Source organism: Lissotriton helveticus, chromosome 4_1 (genome assembly GCF_964261635.1).
Source record: "Lissotriton helveticus chromosome 4_1, aLisHel1.1, whole genome shotgun sequence".
Classification (NCBI taxonomy): Eukaryota; Metazoa; Chordata; class Amphibia; order Caudata; family Salamandridae; genus Lissotriton; species Lissotriton helveticus.
The window spans coordinates 345,776,966-345,797,389 of record NC_136063.1 but is presented as its reverse complement, the minus strand read 5'-3'; the positions used below and the strand labels follow the sequence as shown (position 1 = coordinate 345,797,389).

The 20,424-nt window shown below is 39.8% G+C and overlaps 1 protein-coding gene across 1 annotated transcript in view; it reads right to left on the bottom strand.

Moving 5' to 3' along the window:
* Positions 1–20,424, bottom strand: part of CSMD3 (CUB and Sushi multiple domains 3) — a 3,006,114-nt gene that overhangs the window by 2,645,266 nt on the left and 340,424 nt on the right. The window contains exon 3 of the mRNA XM_078686868.1: positions 5,874–5,986. Within this exon, the coding sequence (XP_078542994.1) occupies positions 5,874–5,986 (113 nt within the window). The remainder of the gene's footprint in view (positions 1–5,873; positions 5,987–20,424) is intronic.

Below are 20,424 nucleotides of genomic sequence, written 5' to 3'. Positions count from 1 at the left end.
CCACAGTCCGTGTTCCTTGGAAGTGGGCCTAAGGTATTTCTACAGTGGAACCGATGCATCCTCTGCTGAGCTACACTTACTTGAGCAGAACTGACGCATCTACGCCGCTGAGTAACTCATCTTTGAGCAGAACCCACACATTGATACTGCTGTGTGGATTGGCCCCTCGCAAAGGACTCGCATCACTGCTGCCTCCGGCATCTTGGGACCAACACTTCGCCTGCGCAACCACCACTGCTTGATGCTTTTCCCAGCACTAGCTCTTCTCATCCCTTGTCGATGGCACGCTCTACGACGCCACCGAACATCTACATTGCAGCTTCACCGCTCATCGGATCCGACACATCATCTCCACTGTGCCTTGCAGCCTCGACATCTGCCTTTTGTATTGCAAGTTCAGTCGATGGAATCCTTGATGCATCGCAGCCTCATCACATCTTGGAACCAATATATTGCCTCATCTGCATGACCCATCTTTGACGCTGATCCACGCAAATGCTCTGCAACCAGGATTTAAAGTACATTGGTTCAACTGGCATGATTGGGTCACTGTAGCCACTCCATCTTAGTTCGCATGAATTTGCAAACTTGTCCTGGTGCAATACGACCAGATATCCCAAATAGCGCTTTTTGCTTCTTGGTACTTTTTTTCCTAGACACTTTGAAATTCAATATCTCAGGTTCAACTAATTGGATTTTTGTCATATTGGTCTTGTTCTATTTATTAAATTAAGCTCTATTCTTCTAACCTGGTCTGGAATCATTTTGTGTGGTGCCTTCACTGTTTTACTGTTTGAAGTAATCTACACATACTTTACACATTACCTCTAAAGCTGCGCCTGACTGCTCTGTGCCAAGCTACCTGAGGGTGAGAACATGTTAATTTAGGATTTGTCTGTCTTCCTCTTACTCTGACTAGGATTGTGGTTATTACTTGACCAGGGCTTAAACCCCAGTAAGCCAGTAACCCAATTTCTAACACATGCTCTTCAGGAAATGCTGGACAATTGAGTCTTTCAAACGTTCATTTACTGTTCGTAAAAACGGATCAGGGATGTAGTGGAAAATGTCTCAAAGGCAACCTACTTTACTTTAACGGCACATGTCTGTGAGCTATTTTAAAAACACTGTAAGATATAAATCATAACTGAACAAAGTGACTACAATGAAGAAACAGCTCTCTACGCAGTTTTGAAATAGAAAAACTGAATTTGGGAAGTTTTCAGCCCATTGAGTTGATTCATTAAAGTGGGTTCTGGGGAGCATCTGCATTCCACTTGTTTGTCCGCAATAGCTACTGCTGGCTTCAACAGTTGTATTGATTTATTTATTGGGAAGTCTCCTGATTAGTCTTATATGCTTATTGACCTGTAGCTGGCAGTTTCAATTTATAGGCATTCAGGTTGTATCCACATCCATACCTGTATATAAATCATGCACCTAGCTATGGTTCCTGAGAGTATATTTGATTATGTCATGGGATCCTCTTTGCTGCTGTGTCTTTTTGTGCTCACATCCACTGATGAAACTGATTATTAGGGTGCGCAGTCCTCAATCATTTTTCATACTTTTGTTTATTTTTATGATTTGTTAATTTTGTATTTTTTCCAAATGAATCTGGTAAATTCACTGCATATTATAATATTGTTTGCTGCTCTACCATGTGAGTACTCAGTCTTGCAGCTTGCATGTTAATTGTTGTCCACACTTGTAGGTGTGCGTACCCAAGCAAGGATATGTGTCAATGGGTAATATTATTTTTTTTCAAATGATACTGCAGCTTGATCACTGGGGGCATACTTTATATGTAGCTTTTGGAACTCGATGTCACGTGTTTTTGAATGTTCCTTACGTTGTCCTTACCATGTTTATTTGACATTCCATTCCATGCCGATGTTATATGTTTGTCTGTTGATGAGCATCTCTTTCAAGAGATGCGTTGGCATGTTATTTGTTAGAGTATTTCGATGGTTGTGGGTATATCTTGGTCTCACCTTCATCTGGGTTTTGTTCTATTTCAACATCTTCGCTCACGCTATGCTTGGACATAGGTCTACATGTCTGCAGGATAACAAAAGAGAGTGCTTTAACTCTGGCAACCATTAGCTAAAGTTTATCAACACAGCTTCTGTATAAGCTTGCACACTATTACCTGTCCTTGTTCATCAGCAGCTTGGAGCTTAACCTGGTGAAAGATTTTCCCATATCTGGCAGCTATTTACACTGTCTGTGTGATGCTCAGTTTTTCTTCTTTTTTTTATTAGGAAGTATTTTTACTTTTCTTTTTATATGCAGTTAACTTTTATTGTTGGTTTCGAATTGAACTAGGATTTACTTTATATCTCCTTCAAACATTTGTTTCCAGGGTTACTAAGTGTTTTTAAAAACCCAAGGTGTATACTGCGCAACAATAAATTCTGTTACTTTGAATTTATAAATACAAACATTGGTGTGTTTTTATTGCTATTTTTAAAGAACATCAATCACGTCATAACAACCAGGCCCATTAATAAAACTCACTGCCACGTTGAAGCCCGAGAGAGCTTTTAATTACAACTTTGTAAAGCAAATATGCGCACTCCATACAATGATTTAATTGAAAGATTCGGGCTATTTAAAAAGGACACTTGCATACACATTTGTTATTTTGTCAGGCATCGAAAAGTTGCTGTAGCGTAATGGCATTTTATCTAAAACGACCTCGCATGAACATATTGCTGCAAAGACAATTTAAATGGAACAGAAACCAATTATTGTACCATACTGACAATGTCAAAGGAATGTAAACAATTACGTCGAAATTTCTATGACAAAATCTCAGCAAAATATTCTTTTGAATAAAACTCCCCCTGCACATGAAATCTACTTGCGGTAGTAAGAGAAACTACATCTCGGAATGCACGTGGCTGACGTATACTTTCCCAGAAGAGCATTTTATGTAAGGAAATAGGTTTTGTAGATTATGGAACTGATCATAACCAAGTAGCTGAAATGAGGCTATCAGTGAGTAGAAAGCTCTACCGTAATTCTTTCAGTAAAACCGTATTGCACACTTGGAAAAATAAATCAGCAAGCAGTAAGCTTCTAGTTTTTTTTTAATTATCTCAACAATTATTCGTAAGGTCATCCAGGGAAGTGTTAATACATTCTGACGAACTGAAGATTTAAGTCGGAATGTGAACAGTCCCAAAGTTTTATTGGTGTTTGAAAGTTTAAAAGATGAATTCAGTGTGGTTAATTGGCTTGCCTTTTTGGTCAGTCAAAAACATATTCATCGGGTCAGAAATGTGGTAAGATCTTGAAGATTGATTTGTAATTAACATCCTTTGCAAAATATGCAGAAAAAAGATCCTGTATTTTAAATCAAACACGTCTTTTTACGGCTATCTAAACAAATGTAAGTATTGTGTTTACAATTATAGAGTTCCTGATGTACAGCCGAGATACACATTTTCATTTTTTTAATACACCAGATTGTTCTGTTCCACAGAAATAATAATTTAAACAAGAATCTTTGGAAAAATAATCACTGCCTTGATCTGGAGGGTACCTATGTAGGCAGGCAGCTATTTATGCAATAATAAATGTACAGTGTGACATAGTAACTCCACACCCTCAGAAGTGCTTAGTTTGTAAAAAAAAAAAAGTGCCAGGACACTTGTCTGGAGGTCACTTCAGCTTGCACCGCCCAGTACCCCTGCAAGTGCTGCCAATGATGGTACCAACATGAATACTAACCAGCACACTTTTACAAGTGTGACTATTCTAGGTGCCCAAACAATAAGAATGTCTTGGGTGGCAGTTATTAGTAATTTCTCATCTATATTGAATTAATGAACAACTGTTGTTGTGCTCGTTTCTAAATTAGACAGACAGTGACGTCAAGTGACAGATTGTTATAAGTGCCAGTGGTGAAAATGAAGTGCTGTGCCGAGCATCAGAAAACACCTGCTTAAATTAAACACTGGCCTTCAATTATCACATATAGTGCTGGCCCAGACAGGGAAATGACACAGAGACAATTGTATAGGGGAGGGAGGTTTGGGAGCAAAGGTATGTTAAGGGCAAGATATGCAGTGACCAACTCTGCTGTGTAAAGTCAAAGAGAATAAAAGCCAATTTTGTATAATAGACAGACATAAACTAAATAATTGATATGAAGTATATTTATATAAAATGCTTATACTTTTATTGACAGTCCCTTGATATTTTGTTTCCAGAGCATCAGTTATTCAGTTGAAGTCATCATGCACTGATTTGCATCTTATATTAGCTCACCATGATATTGTGAATTGAGCGCAAAAAACCAACATATTGAAAGTGGGGTGCAAGGTTATAAGGTAGGGGACACCAATGAAAGTAAATAAGATATATAACTGAATGAATTCAGCAAAAGGAGCACATTGAAAACTCCAGGTATTTGTTCTTGTGAACGTAATTGTCGCAAATAAATTTGACCCTTCTAACACTCCTAGATTGTACACGTTTTACTACCTGATTTTAGACCTTAACTGTGAATGAGTAGCACTAACTGAATTTCACATTACATTCTGTGCAGGAGGACTTAGAGTGCTTATTGCCAGTGTCTGCCTTTTGTATTTGTATTTGTATGGGGTATTTGTAAAGCGCTAACTGTCGCTCCGAAAGTAGCATCATGACGCTGAACAAGTGTACAATACAGTGGTAACCCTTAAATTGCAGCCATTACAAAACCGTCTGACAAACTGTAAATCCAGGTTTTTAAATGTTTCCTGAAGACGTTCTCCTGAACAAGGAGTCTGAGGTCTTTGGGCATGGCATTCCATGCCTTGGAAGCCAGTACGGTGAAGGTCCTACCTCCCTTGGTTTTATACTTGAATCTAGGGATGTTGATTAGATTACCGCCTGACAACCTCAGGCATCGCGAAGGATCATAACGTGCAAAACGTCTCGCAAGATACCTCGGACCTGTCTTATTAAGGGCTCTAAAAGAGGTCAGCAAGATCTTAAACAGGATCCTCTTATGTAGAGGTGACCAATGTAAGGCCTGGAGCGCAGCCGAAGCAGAGGATCTTCTTGGTAATTTGAGTACCAATCTGGCTGCCACGTGTTGCACACTCTGGAGTTTTTTCAACGTGGCTTTTTTCACCCCGGCCATCAGGCCGTTGCAATAATCTAAGCGTGATAGTATCAAAGCAACTGCTACCGCCTTTTAAGATAAGGCTGCTGCACAGGCAGGGTAAGAGGCTCTGGCCTGTTACATGCGAATACACAAGTGTGTAGACCTTTGTAGGCAGTTAGTGTGAAAACACCAACTATCTCAGTCTGGTATCTGTGCACAGGTAGCATTTTGCAGAATGGACCATTCAGGGACTGATGCTGACCTAGTGTAGGCCTGTTAAGGTAAGAGGGCATTCATAGTGTACATCTGTAATTATTACTGAAAAGCCCGTATTCTTTACTGATTTTCACATTGTAGGCAAAATCCACTCCACAGTATCAATACTAAGTAATTTATTTTACCACAAATGCAGATTCAAAGTCACTTTGGCACTTGGAGAATTGTCTAAATCGCTTTGCTTAACTCATAATTAGACTACAGACTAGCTTACCCCCTACTGGGCCAAGGAAATTGCTGACTCAAGGCCTCTCCAACCAACAGGCCAATTGACAGTGATTGGCAGGATTTTACACCATGTTCTATTGCTGGTCTATTTTATCAATAATTGTTACATTGAAATTGAGATCTATATTTTTTAACAGTAGACAAAAATGACAATTAGGTAAAACTAAAACATGTTTACATTTGTTACCTAGAGCAAAGTGTACATTTTATAATATTGTGTAACACATTTGAGTTTCAGTACTGATTCTCCTAAATATAACAAACTTACCTTCATAATAGACTTTAAAACCATGAGCGCTTACTGCAAAGTCGCTTGTCAAACGCAAAGAAAAAACTGATCCTGTACTCGTTACTGGTGCAGGAATGTGAAATCCTGTTAACCTAAAACAAAAATTTAAAAAGACATTTGTTACTTATTTACTACAGATAAAAACATTTATCTTAATATCTCCATTATTGTTTCCTAAAGATAAACAAATTGTACTTATTAGTTGTTAAGTTATCTTCTATTAACCTTTATGTGAGTTACTTCATAGAAGTGGGTACAACATATTATCAGGGTTTTTGAACTCAACTAAAGTTTGAATGAATTTAGCCCTCCACACACTGAAAGCCTGTTTCATAAAAGAGCCATATGTATAATTAGAAATTTGCTCCCTAGGTTTACTCTTAAGTTTGGCATACATTTCTGACTTTCTTTCATTAACTTTCTTAAATAATTTCACAAATAGTCTTAAAAGCATTTTGAGTCACAGATTTCTATTGGTACACAAATGCACAAGCATTTCCCTATGTGGAAACTCAGTGAGAACATCTTTTCAAGTTTGAAATGTGGCACTCAGTATTTGCACGCCCTCCTTTTTCCGTTTGTAAGAAAACAGTTTTATGCTTTTGAGAAGTCTTTTTTGCACAAATCAATATTTCAGAGAGTATCGCTTCACCCTTGTCACCTTTAAAATGGATTTACTGATTCCTCAAAAAGGAGAAATACTCAACTGCTTTCAAGGTGAAAACTTGTTGCAAATTATTTTTGAATTTAGGAAAACTTGTAACCTTAATGGATGTTTCCAAGGACTGGGCAAAATTGTAATTGCATTTGAGTAAATTGGGTACATTTGCATTACATTCTTGATGAAAAAATACTGAACTTTAAGTGATTGAACCAGTTCACGTAATTATGAGTAATTTGATACAAAAGTACTGCTGCAGAAGTACAAGAACAATGAACTTAGCAAGCACGATTGGCAGCTGGCTGATGCTGTTCATGTTCTGTAGCATTTAGTAATATTTTTTTTGGGGGAAAATACATTTTCTGGTCCATTTTGGGACACAAGGGTGCCATTGCACTAAAAAAATAGTGCTAAATGCTTGGTTATGAACCTGGCACAATTCTGGGTAATCTCTCATAATTTTGCTGCAACTTCACATAATTATAATACAGCAAATTACGTGAGTTACACACACCTCTTGTGGTCACCATCAATTGAAGGTGGTCCATCCTCATGTGCTCACAACCCACCACTCTCAACATAGTTATCCACATTTATATTTATTCTTTGTAGACACAATTTTAAGCCTAGCTAAATCCATTTACACGAGCAAAAATCCAATTCTGTTTTTACCGCATACATTTTGACTTTTGAAACTTCATGTCACACTTAAGAATACAATTGTTTTGTGAATTGGGACTTATGAGATCTGTAGCCTTAATGATTGACTTCAGAGTTTGCAGAATATTCCCTTCCATTCTGCATATTTGACTAAGAACGGTGATACCACTTTAGGGGCCTCTCGGGGTATATAAGAAATGCAGGAGCAATACAGCACTGTCACATACAACAAGGAACTTACAGTCTTTAATCCTTCGTGTAGCAAATTTGAACTATACATTGTTGCTATATAATTTTGCATTGGTATGTTCCAGTTTTGAGTTAGACTGGAATAAACATTTGCTCTAAGCATCTGGTGAAAATGAACAGTGAGTTCAAACTTATGTATTTCTCATTGTACAAAATTACTTTGCCTGGGTAAAAATAACTTTTAACTAATGCAACATTTCCCACAGGTGCAATATAAGTCAGCCAGCCCCAAGAGCGAATCCAATTAGGGAAGTACCAACATTATCTATGGAATTGTAAAATTAAGTTGAATGGACGTAGTAAGAGCTAAAAGTCCTAAAGAATAGATGAAAAGCACTGGCAAACCAAAGAATTCTGGCACTGGCTGCAAGCCTTTTGTCTATCTTCATGTTTGTTTTGTCATTGATTTTGTAAAAATGTATTGCTGGATAAGGTCTGGCAAATATGAAAAAACATCTTAAAAGTGGAAACATTTTTTTCTGTGTCAATGTGCAGCTTGTGAAATACCAGAATGCTATTACTGACAGTAAAGGTCGCCAGGGGCAGAAGTGGCCTGACCAACTGCCCCGTGCTATGTGCTGTAGTGGGTGGCAGAAAAATGTGAATGCCCCAACAGCAGATCAACGAATCAGGAAAGCTGGATGAATACCCCTATAAGTAAGACACATGAAGATGAAATCCCCATAACATAATGAAAATGATTCTCTGCTGTAATGGTCTGTGGGTGATCCTACATTTTATGTATTACATTAAATATTAGATTTTAAAATGTCTTATATGGTATTAAGAATTTACAACATAAGGTGCTAATCAACATGATCCCCCAGTATTAGGTAGGGCAAATGCCACACTAATACATAAAAAAATTATAATAATAATAATTTTTTTTCAAGACATTTTGCACATGTAATTTTATATAGACACATATTAGTGCTTATGATTACAAAGTGGTTAATTACTGTGGATCTGAACTAGAGGAGTTGTCTAGTATTAGTCCAGTTTTTTTTAAAAAACTGTTCTTAGCCAATTTGCAGTGGAATTATTAGATCTTTTAGATTTATTATTTTTATTTTTATTGTTTATTATTTTAACTTACAGGTCTTTAACATGTTATTGTAAATGATAGTAACATTATTGTAGATGTTTTGTGGAATTGATTGAGATTCATGTTTTTTTGTAAAAATAGAAGAAATATATTTCTTTTGTTTTTACAAAAAACATAAATCTCAATCTCAGATCCACAGTAATTAACCACTTTTTTATCATAAGCACTAATATTTGTCTATAAGATATTTCTTATAAATATATATATATATTCACTGAAAAAACCATAGGTTTCACAAACGTTATAGTTAGGAATTAGCATTTAAAAAAACCTTTGAAATTCACTAAAAAACCATAGGTTTAACACTCGTTATAGTTAGGAATTAGCATTTAAAAAACCTTTGAAATTCATTGAAAAAACTATAGGTTTCACACCAGTTATAGTTAGCTGGACATTTTACTCATACAAAACCATTGAAATTCCCACGTTATAGTTAGTTGGACTCACTATAACTCGCGCGCCCGCAATCCACTGCTGATGATGTCACATATTACATCATTCATGACATGGTGAGTGACATCACTGATGACATCACTGATGACATCTCAAATGACATCACGGATGACATCACTGATGACATCTCAAATGACATCACTGATGACATCATCCAGTGAATGTGTGTTTCTGAAAAGTAAAAATATGTTTTATATATTGAAGAATGAGTGTATGTATGAGTGTCTGGATGAAGGATTTAGTAGGTGCGTGACTGACTGTATGAGTGAGTGATTAAATGTCTTATTGAATGCATTGGTTAGTAACTAAACTGTCTGAATGTGTGCATCAGTATGTCTGTTGTTGTGTAAGCTGCTGCATGTGTTGATCAGTAGCTATGTGAGTGTTTATATGGGTTATTGATTGGTTGCCCAAATATTTGTATGTGAGGGTGAGTGTGTGTGTGTGTGTGGGTGGCTGGGAGGTGTGTGACTGTGCATATATGTGTGAGCAGTTGATTCACTTGGTATATGGGTTTAAGAGTGCATGTGGAAAGTGCTGTATGGATGGTTGACTGTGTGCATGGGTGTGTTGGTGAGTGAATGGCTATCTCAGTGCTCCATGTTCAAGTAAGTACATATGTAAAACACAGTGCATGTGCGAGTTGGCATATATAATTGACTATACATGAGAGCCTGTGATTGCGTAAGTGACTGTATGGATCAATGTGTACTTGTATCAGTGATTGTAAAAGAGAGTAAGTATGTGTTAATATGTTATATGTTAATATGTGTAGACTCTTGAGGCAAGGATGCAGGAGCAGTGAGAGAATTTGGAGGAAATCCTGGGATTTTAATGATCGAGAGGCTCACAAGCTTGCACTACGGGAATATAAACGAAGAGTGGTCATAGAGAAGCAGGAGTATTTCTCCAACCTCACCAGCTCTCTCTCCTCTTCCAGGGAGCTCTTTAAAATTGCTGACACCTTATGCTCCCTGCAACTTCCCGATCCCGTAGTCAGTTCACAAGAACTCTGCAACAGTATTTCTGACTTCTTTCATAATAAAATACTTGACATACATGTCTCTTTGGAAGCTCATTGTCATGCTTTGAATTTAAGTATCCCGTCTGTCATTTCCAGTCTTGATGCGTTAGGTAAAGATCCTTCTCACCTACTTATGGAATTTCCATCTCTATCTTTTGAAGGACTGAACCTGCTACTTGACAGGATTAAATCTGCTTTCCCCCTGGACCCTCTACCTCTGAAAAAACTGAAAGAGTGTAGAAATAGCCTTCTTCCTCCCATGCTTGAGACCATGAATAAGGCTATCTCCCAGGGCTCTTTTCCACCTGTATGGAAGAAGGCGATTGTGAAACCTCTTCTTAAGAAACCTTCCCTCGATCCGGCACTTTTGAAAAACTTCAGGCCGATCTCCCTTCTCCCTGCTCCTGCTAAGATGCTTGAGGCGCATCTGAATCTTCATTTGTCTTCCTTTCTTGACTCTTCTGAATACCTTGATAACACGCAACATGGGTTCAGAAAACACCACAGCACTGAGTCCGCCCTCACTTGTGTGGTCGGTAACATCCGACGCAAAGTGGACTCTGGCCAAACTACGGTGTTGGTTCTGCTGGACCTCACGGCCGCATTTGACACCCTGTCCCCTGCCATCCTTACATCTCGGCTTAGGTAAGCTGGTGTCATGGGTACGGCCCTGAGTCTCCTCAATTCCTTTCTGTTGGAAAGGGAGCAGAGAGTGATGCTTGGGAACTACCTCTCCCCTGCCAAGTCATTGCAGTGTGGGGTGCCACAAGGGTCGGCCTTAAGTCCGACCCTGTTTAACATCTATGTGGCTCCCCTGGCAAGACTAGTTAGATCTCAGGGGATGGAGGTGGTGTCCTACGCAGATGACACCCAGATTATGGTATCACTGGCCCACTCCTCTGTCAGGTCATCTGCCGCCAGTTTTAGGGTATGCATGCAGTATGTGGCAGACTGGATGACTATAAATTCCCTTAAACTGAACGGCGAAAAGACGGAGGTGCTGATTTTTGGGAAGGACCAAGATGTTTGGTCGAGTGAGTGGTGGCTACCTTCCCTTGGCACTTGCCCCACTCCTTCCCAATCTGCCAGAAATCTGGGTGTAATATTTGACACTTCGCTCTCTCTATCCCTTCAAGTCAACAGGACAGTAGCCACCTGCTGGGGTGTGATCAGGATACTGAACAGAATCCGCGGGTATCTCTCACCCCAGGCGCGCAAACAGGTTGCAGCCGCCCTGGTGGGCTCGAGGCTAGACTACTGCAACTCTCTGTATATGGAAGTCAATAAGAGTCTTTTACATCGCCTGCAGATTGTTCAGAATGCTGCAGCGCGTTTTGTTCTGGCTCTTCCGAAAACCTCTTCCGCCACTGCAGCTAGGAAAGAACTTCACTGGCTTCCTGTACAACACAGAATCTCTTTTAAAATTCTGTGTTTGGCTTACAGAGCGCTGACAGAAAGTTCCTCGAGTGCTATTGGCTCTCTGATTACGCGGTATGTTCCCACAAGAGGTCTTCGCTCTGCGGGACTTTGTCAACTTGTTGTGCCCCGTGTTAAGCTTGCTAGATGGGGAGCCAAGGCTTTCTCCGTGGGTGCCCCTCAGCTCTGGAATTCTATTCCTATTGATATAAAAACTCTTCCTTCACTAGAGCTATTTAAAAAGGCTCTTAAAACTTACTTTTTTAGGAGTGCCTACTAATGAGAGAATGCTGCAGAGAGGAGGTCTTTGCCTCTATATTTGATTTAGGCGCCTTGACGCCCATTGGGCTTAGTTTGCGCATGACAAGAACCGTTTCATTCATTCATTCAATATATGTTTCATTAAGTAAGGTTTAGTGAGTAAAACTGTGTAGTTAAGAAAATGGGAGTGTGATTGATTCTTTGCATAACTGACTAGGTGTGTGAGTAACTCTGTGGATGAGTGTCAGCGTGTGAGTGTCTGTAAAGGTGTATGAGTGGATATGATAGTGTTCTATTGATGAGTGACTGTATGAATGAGTGATTGTATGGGTCAATGAGTGGATGTGTGTGTAGACCTAGAAATCAGTGAGAGTGTATGTAGTTATTGGAATTGGTGTGTCAATAATTTCAGGAATGGTAGTTTGTATTTAACACTGGGTGTATCAAAGGTTAGATTAGAGTGTAAGGAGGTGCATCGTATTATCACATGGATGATGTCATCAGTGATGTCATCAGTGATGTAATTTGAGATGTCATCAGTGATGTCATCCGTGATGTCATTTGAGATGTCATCAGTGATGTCATCAGTGATGTCACTGACCATGTCATGAATGATGTAATATGTGACATCATCAGCAGTGGATTGCGGGCGCGCGAGTTATAGTGAGTCCAACTAACTATAACGTGGGAATTTCAATGGTTTTATATGAGTAAAATGTCCAGCTAACTATAACTGGTGTGAAACCTATGGTTTTTTCAATAAATTTCAAAGTTTTTTTAAGTGCTAATTCCTAACTATAACGAGTGTTAAACCTATGGTTTTTTCAGTGAATTTCAAAGGTTTTTTAAATGCTAATTCCTAACTATAACGTTTGTGAAACCTATGGTTTTTTCAGTGAATTTCATAGTTTTTTTAAAAGCTAATTCTTTTGTATATCGACTTTGTAACCTACGTTTTTTTTCTTTTTTTTATTAGCTGTTTTTTACAACAATTAATTATATTTAAAAAAAAAAAATTATTTGTTCAATGTATATATATTTTTTAAACATTTTTTCCTGGTGAGCTCAGGGTGCGCACACAGGTAAGCTTACCCGTATCATTTTGTCTTGGAGCGCTCAGGGTGCGCGCACCAGTAAGCTCTCCTGAGAGCGCAGAGAGAGCTCTAATTCTGCGTTCGTAAAAAAAAAATATGTATGAAAACTAAATAATAATGCAAGACATTCAGTACCATACTTATTAAAGCAGTATTTTTGATTTTCCGAATGGAAATGATTTTGCATTTCCGTAAAGCTACCAAAACGTCACTCAGGCGCGCCGCGTAAGCGCCCCCGGAAGCGCTCCGGTGCACGCAGCGTAAGAGCGTCAAGTCATGTGACCTTAAATTAACACTTTTCATTGGTTGCTAACATGTTTTTTTCCAAAGAATGAAATCCCCACCCATTTCCTTCACTTCTTCTTTCACTTTTGTGACTGCAAGACCAGTCTTTTTCCTGCTTAATCTTTTTTGGATTATCATGGCTGCTGCAAGACCCTCCAGTAGCAGTGAGGACTCAGATGGGTTCATAGAAGAAGAGGCTCCTCAGCCCAGGGTAAAAGAACACTTCATATGGAAGTTTTTTTCCTTTCCAGATGATAAAAAAAAGTAAATGCTTCAAAGGTGGAGTGCCAAATTTGTCACACTGTCCTGTCACGGGGTGACTCTAATAGAAAATATTCATTTGGAAATTCCACCATGATTCGGCACGTCCAGAGGAGGCACCCACAGAACTATGCCCGGGAGAGTGTCAGGGCTCTGGCACGAGAGGCTCCAAGGGATGGTGCCTCTACTTCAACTGGAGGAGCAACTACATCGGTGAGGGGGCGACCAGAGCAGCTGATCCCCAATATTCAACCTATTTTTAATGAGGCATCCATCAAATGCAAACGTTGTGATGTCCTAATTTGTTACGGGGAACAAAGTATTTTGAACATTGCTCGAGCATTAGAGAAACACCGCTGCCGTCCCCAGCCCTAATTTTGATTTTTCTTTTGCTCCTGTTGAGCAGTTTGCCATTCCCTGTTTTTGTTTTTGTTGAAAAAAAAGAAAAAAGAAGAAAAAAAATGTTCTTTTTAGAACTACCTCCAATTCTCAAAAAAGAGCTGTATTCTTAAAAAAATGAAAAAGAGTAACTGAAGTGGAGTGCAGTGAGAGAGAAGAGGAAAATGAGTGAGAAAGCAAAGAAAGGGACGAGAGGGGAAGGGAAGTGAAGTAGAGGGACTGAAAGAAGGTGAGTGTGGGAGGTGAGTGAGGAGGAGAGTGAACATGCGGAATGAGGATAAGTGAAGAAAATGTAGTAAAGGAACAGGGATGTGGAAGGGTAAGAAAAGAGCAGTGATGTTTAGGAAAGAGTGGAGATACAGACTGGATAAAGGCAAGTGAGTGTGAGACAAGGTGAGTAAGGGAGTAAAAAGACAGTGAAAGTGAAAGAAAAAGTGAGAGTAGAAGACTGAGGGCCTCATTTATGAGGCCATGCATCACTTTTACGCTGCCGGTGCGTCACTTTTTGTGACGCACCAGTGGTGTGAAAAAAGGGCCTTGTTGAGTCATATTTACAAAGTGACGCATCTAGGTAGATGTGTCACTTTGTAAACCCCTGCGCCATATTATACCTGCGCCAGGTATAATGTATGCAAAGGGGGCATATTGACGCAAGGAAGGGTTGTAGAAGTGACGCAGTAAAATCTATGAGATTTCACTGTGTCTCTTTTAGGACGCCGTTGCGACAAAATCTTGCGCCTGCCTCACAGCAGGCATAAGACTGACGCAGGCCCTTTCACATGGGGCTTGCGCCATGTGAAAGGATGCATTACTGGAGTTGCGCCACTTTTGTGACACATTCCTTGCGACATGATGCGTCATACATTAAATATGACGCATCAGGAATGTCTTAAGGAGAGCGCACTGAGAAGTGACGCATCGCTGCTGTCACGCAGTGATGCGTCATTTCTCATAAATGTGGCCCTAGTGAGGGAGGAAAGAAACATAAGTGAGGGTGTGTGGCTGTGTTATAGGGAGTGAGCGTGATGGAAGAGGAGAGACAGACTAAGGGGTCAGAGAGAATGAGGCTAACACAGAGAGAAAGACAGAGGGAGTAAGAGAAGGAGTTAGTGAAGTGGAATAAGGAGATTAAGGGAAGAGAAAAGAGTGAAGGAGCAAAAGAAGGAAAGAGACAGGAAGGAAAGTAAAGGTTAAGGTCTGAAAGAAGGTGAGTGTGGGAGTATGGCTGAGTTAAAGGGAGTGAGCGTAACAGAAGAGGAGTGAGAGACTAAAGGGACGGAGAGAATGAGGCTAACAAAGAGAGAATGAGGGAAGGGGAGTGTAGAAGTAAGACGACAAACGGAGTAAGAGAAGGAATTAGTGAAGTGGAGTAAGGAGAGTAAGGTAAGGGAAAAAAGTGAAGGAGCGAAGGATGGGAAGACAGAGGAAGGAATGTAAAGGAAAAGGTCTGAAAGAAGGTGAGTGTAGGAGTATGGCTGAGTTATAGGGAGTGAGCGTGATAGAAAAAGAGTGAGAGACTAAGGGGACAGAGAGAATTAGGCTAACAGAGAGAGAATGAGGGAAGGGGAGTGTACAAGTAAGAGGAAAGAAGGAGTAAGAGAAGAAGTTAGTACAGTGGAATAAGAAAGTAAGGGAAGAGAAAAGAGTGAAGGAGCAAAGGAAGGAAAGAGAGAGGAAGCAAACTAAAGAAGAAGGTCTGAAAGAAGGTGAGTGTGGGAGTATGAGGCTAACAAATAGAGAATGAGGTAAGGGGAGTGTAGAAGTAAGAGGAGAGAGGGAGTAAGAGAAGGAATTAGTGAAGTGGAGTAAGGAGAGTAAGGGAAGGGAAAACAGTGAAAGAGCAAAGGATGGGAAGGCAGTGGAAGGAAAGTAAAGGAGAAGGTCTGAAAGAAGATGAGTGTAGGAGTATGGCTGAGTTATAGGGAGTGAGTGTGACAGAAGAGGAGTGAGAGACTAAAGGAACGGTAAGAATGAGGCTAACAGAGAGAGGATGAGGTAAGGAGAGTGTAGAAGTAAGAGGACAGAGGGAGTAAGAGAAGGAGTTAGAGAAGTGGAGTAAGGAGAGTAAGGGAAGAGAAAAGAGTGAAGGAGTGAAGGAAGGGAAGAGAGAGGAAGGAAAGTAAAAGAGAAGGTCTGAAAGAAGGTGAGTGTGGGAGTATGGCTGAGGTATAGGGAGTGAGTGTGACAGAAGAGGAGTGAGCGTGACAGAAGAGTAGTGAGAGACTAAAGGGATGGAGAGAATGAGGCTAACAAATAGAGAATGAGGTAAGGGGAGTGTAGAAGTAAGAGGAGAGAGGGAGTAAGAGAAGGAATTAGTGAAGTGGAGTAAGGAGAGTAAGGGAAGGGAAAACAGTGAAAGAGCAAAGGATGGGAAGACAGAGGAAGGAAAGTAAAGGAGAAGGTCTGAAAGAAGATGAGTGTAGGAGTATGGCTGAGTTATAGGGAGTGAGCGTGAAAGAAAAGGAGTGAGAGACTAAGGGGACGGAGAGAATGAGGCTAACAGAGAGAGAATGAGGGAAGGGGAGTGTAGAAGTAAGAGGACAGAAGGAGTAAGAGAAGGAGGTAATGAAGTGGAGTAAGAAACTGCACATTTTAATTGGTTGTACTTTTGAACACTTTGAAAGTCACATAACATTCACCCATCCCCCCAGTGCTCATTCCCCTGTTACCATGGTAACTCCCTCCTCACCCAGCACACAGCTCAGTAGTTCATCATACTATGTTGCAAAAAAAAGCAGCAGGGGTGTCTGACCACTCAATGTACCAGCTAATCATGTGCAATGTTTCTTGAAATGACTTTTCCTCAACCATTGAAATGACTTCTTTCAAAAAGCAAAAGCCTGCACCCTAGTTTTCAGTGAAGAATGTTAAAAAAGCACCAATCATTTTTTGTTTTTCAAGTGCACTGAATCTCAACCACTTTTTTACATAACTCCTACTTTCGAACTGCAATTTCATTTCCACAACTCATCTGAATACAAGCACATCTATCTTCAAAATGACAAAAGTCTGGTTTGTGGGTCATAGCTATGTCCACTGGAGTCAAAAATACGCAGCTAACAGAGGTATTTACAATCTTGATTTACCAAATGTGGACATTGTATGGATTGGACAGAGAGGATTGAGGAGTCACCAATTGATACCATTGGTAAAATCCTTTCTGCATTTACCACACCCTGACCTTATAATTGTGCACTGTGGTGGAAATGACTTAGGCACTTTGACTGGGGTAGGTCTGGAAATGCTTTTAAAGGACATCTTTGGGCAATTGATGTCACTTTTTCCAAAAACTGCCTTGGTATTTTCTAATATATGCCAAAGGCAAAAATGGAACTGGTCCAACCAATTTTGTCCACTAATTGAGAAAGCAAGGAAACATGTAAATAAACCTGTTTCTGCATACCTCAGAGACTATGGTATGGGTTCCATTTACCACAATAACTTGTGTTACAACATGCAAGACATCTATAGGAGAGATGGTGTGCATTTTACAGATGAGGGGAATAGAGTTTTCCTCTTGAATATAAGACTCTGCATTGGCACCTACTTGTAGGTACAAAAAACACCCACTTAACACAACAGCTCTTTTCAGAGCTAACTTACCTCTAAACACTCTACATTATTTTTTTACTCTATGTTTTACACTGTTTTTCCCCGTGGTGCGCTTAGGGTGCGCGTACCGGAGCGCGCACCTGGGAGCGCACCCAGCGCTTACCCCGCGAAAATTTCAACAAAAAAAAAAGTTTTTTTGCCCTGAAGAATTGTTCTAGGCCCCCCTCAGAAAACCTAGGGGGTCAGGGGGTGTCTGCTCTGCCCCCTTTTAATTATTTCCCCCTTTCTTATTCACCTCTTGTGTCTCGATTCTACCGAGACACAAGATGGCGGACTCTCCGGACTGTTTAGAATGTTGACAGACACCCGAAAACCAATCAGCTCTCCGCTCGCGCACTCCCGTAGCGCGCCGGGTGCGCTCCCCGGTACGCGTACCGGTGAGCGCTCGGAGCGCGCCTAGAGATATATATGTGTTTTGAAGTTCATTTTCAAAAAAACCACTGGAGCAATTTGCAGCAAATTTAGCAAAGGCACATCTACGTACCAGTCCCTACAATTGTGCTAAGTTTGGCGTAATTCCGTTCAGCGGTTCGGGCTGTAGACTTGTCAGACCGTCCTATGTAAATTAACATGGGAAAAACACGTTTTGGGACCCCCCTTTTTTCTCAGCCCCCACTTCACGAATCCCCCCCGAAACTTTCAGGGAAGGAGCACAGCGGAGCTGGCCAAAATGTTGGAAAATTACACACAAATTCCTCCACCGGCACCAAAGTTATTCCCAATAGAATGTTGCGGATTTCCTATGGTAGCCAATCCTAACTATAACTACCTACTGGCGACCGCCAGTAGGTAATATATGTGTATATATATATATATACATATATATATATATATATATATATATATATATATATATATATATGTATGTATAAAAATATATATATATATTTATAAGAAATATCTTTCTTCTGTTTTTAGCCTGCTGTGTCAGGCGAAACATGTTATGACTGAGAATTAAACATCTGATGGCGTTAAATACCTCGGAGTGATCGTCTTATTTACTGTTGGAGGAATATTTATGTCTGGCGTGGCCTGCTGGCACGGAACGATCTGCCTATCGAGGGCGGGGGAGACGGAAGGAGCAAGTCGTATATATATATATATATGGCATTCCTGCCCCTCCTTCTTCAAAAGCAGGCACTGGCATCATGGAATACTGAAAAGAAAGTTCCTTTCACGGCAGAAGCTGACACAGGACGACACGATTTGGTGGTATCTACCACATTGTTCACAAATATATATATATATATATAAATAAGGTATATATAATTTTAGTAAAATTAAGAAGTCTTGGCTAAGATCAGACCTAAAAAACCTATGCTACAGTAGGCTATTATACAGGACCACAATGTAATGCTAGACAATGTGCAGACAAATCTGTTGTTTAAATTACAATTCACGGAATTAAAATGGCATACTCAAAACATTTCTAGTCAAGATATTTGAAATGCCTCTCAACCTATTTTACTGTCTCTTCAATACGCAATCACTCTGTTATGTTTAATAAATCATCTAAGAGATGCCTAACGACATTATTTGGCACATACTGAGGCACAGGCCACCTGGTATTTGTCTGCTACCTAAGTAAAACTACATTCACAAAGCCCATCTTAACTTTCTCTCATAAAAGCTGCATTAGCAACCTGCCCTTTGCAAAGAGATAAAGTATCAATATCAATATCTGACATAAAAGCAAATATAACCAGTCAGTTGCTGCATAAATACCAAAGAATAACATTTGCTGATAAGCACATACATTTTTCAAAGTTATGAAAAGATATATTTTAGTTACTAGGCCAGAAACAGAATCTTGTAAGACAGCACCCCCTGCAACCATACCTGCTTGTTTTGTGACTGCTTTAAAATCACTTGATCTTACGACAGCTGGCTCTAAGTTTGTCCCATTTCAATAGAAACACCCCATGGCTGATCATATACTTGGTTATAAATATCATCATTTTCGGATAGGCACTTTTGTTGGTATGGGGATGGTTGGCAGTAGTAAAATTAAAGATGAAGGTAGCCAGTTCCTACTGGCTATACTTTGTCATAAAATTACCCCAGACAAGTGCATTGTCGTCCACAATAGTGCTCTTTCCTTCTATAATATGTTGATTTTACAGCCTAACAGTAATGTAGCATGAGCACCAGCAGTATTCCTACTACCCAAACCATAACAGGCACATTTATGTTTCAATAGCGATGCAGAAAACACCTTCATACTCTATTATAGTAGTGGGAAATCCTTTCCCTGTACCACTATTGGGTAAAAGAGAGAGCGAGAAAGCGAGGGGATGTGTATGTGTAAGAGGGAGAAAGTGAGAGGGAGGGAGAGAGATAAAGAGAGAGCATTAATCTGCTGTGAAGATGACTGGAGTGTTTCAAGGCAGACACCACCCACAAATCACACTCCTTGTAAATAATAAGAGATTTCTTTGGGTTAACAGGAGTAAATCTGAGGTAGCATTCTACAATTGGTGGGGATGCTGGTGAGCAGGCTAACTATAGTTTCTCCAAGAAAACAATAAAAAAACTTAGCACGTCTATATGTTCAGAAAAGATCACTATTACACAAGAAGGTGAACAGATAAATACAAGGGAACAGATAAATACAAGGGACAGAGAGGCAACTGGAATTGTTATGGGCATGTGGCTGTGAAGATCCGGAATTTAACTTTCATGATATTTTTCAATTTTTAAAGATATGTGGGAAGGACATGAATTAAATAAATCTGTTCAATGTGTGTGGTAAGAGGTCATTAAAATGCAATACAGTTGGTGATCCCTCTCCATAATCCTTTAGCAGGTCAATAGGAATAGTTTCACCAAGCAAGCTCATCTTCTCTATTCCACACAACTCTCTTCTCACAGAAACGGCAGCATATTTAACAGTAAACTGAGATGTGACTGACCACAGTAACTCAGTGACAGAAGCCAAAGTTGCCACACATTCCTTTTTCAAAGTTACTAGTGTATGACCCAGCTCCTACTACACAAAGGTACCTTATTATAAACCTAATCCCTGTGTGCTTTGTGTTACAGTTCCCCAT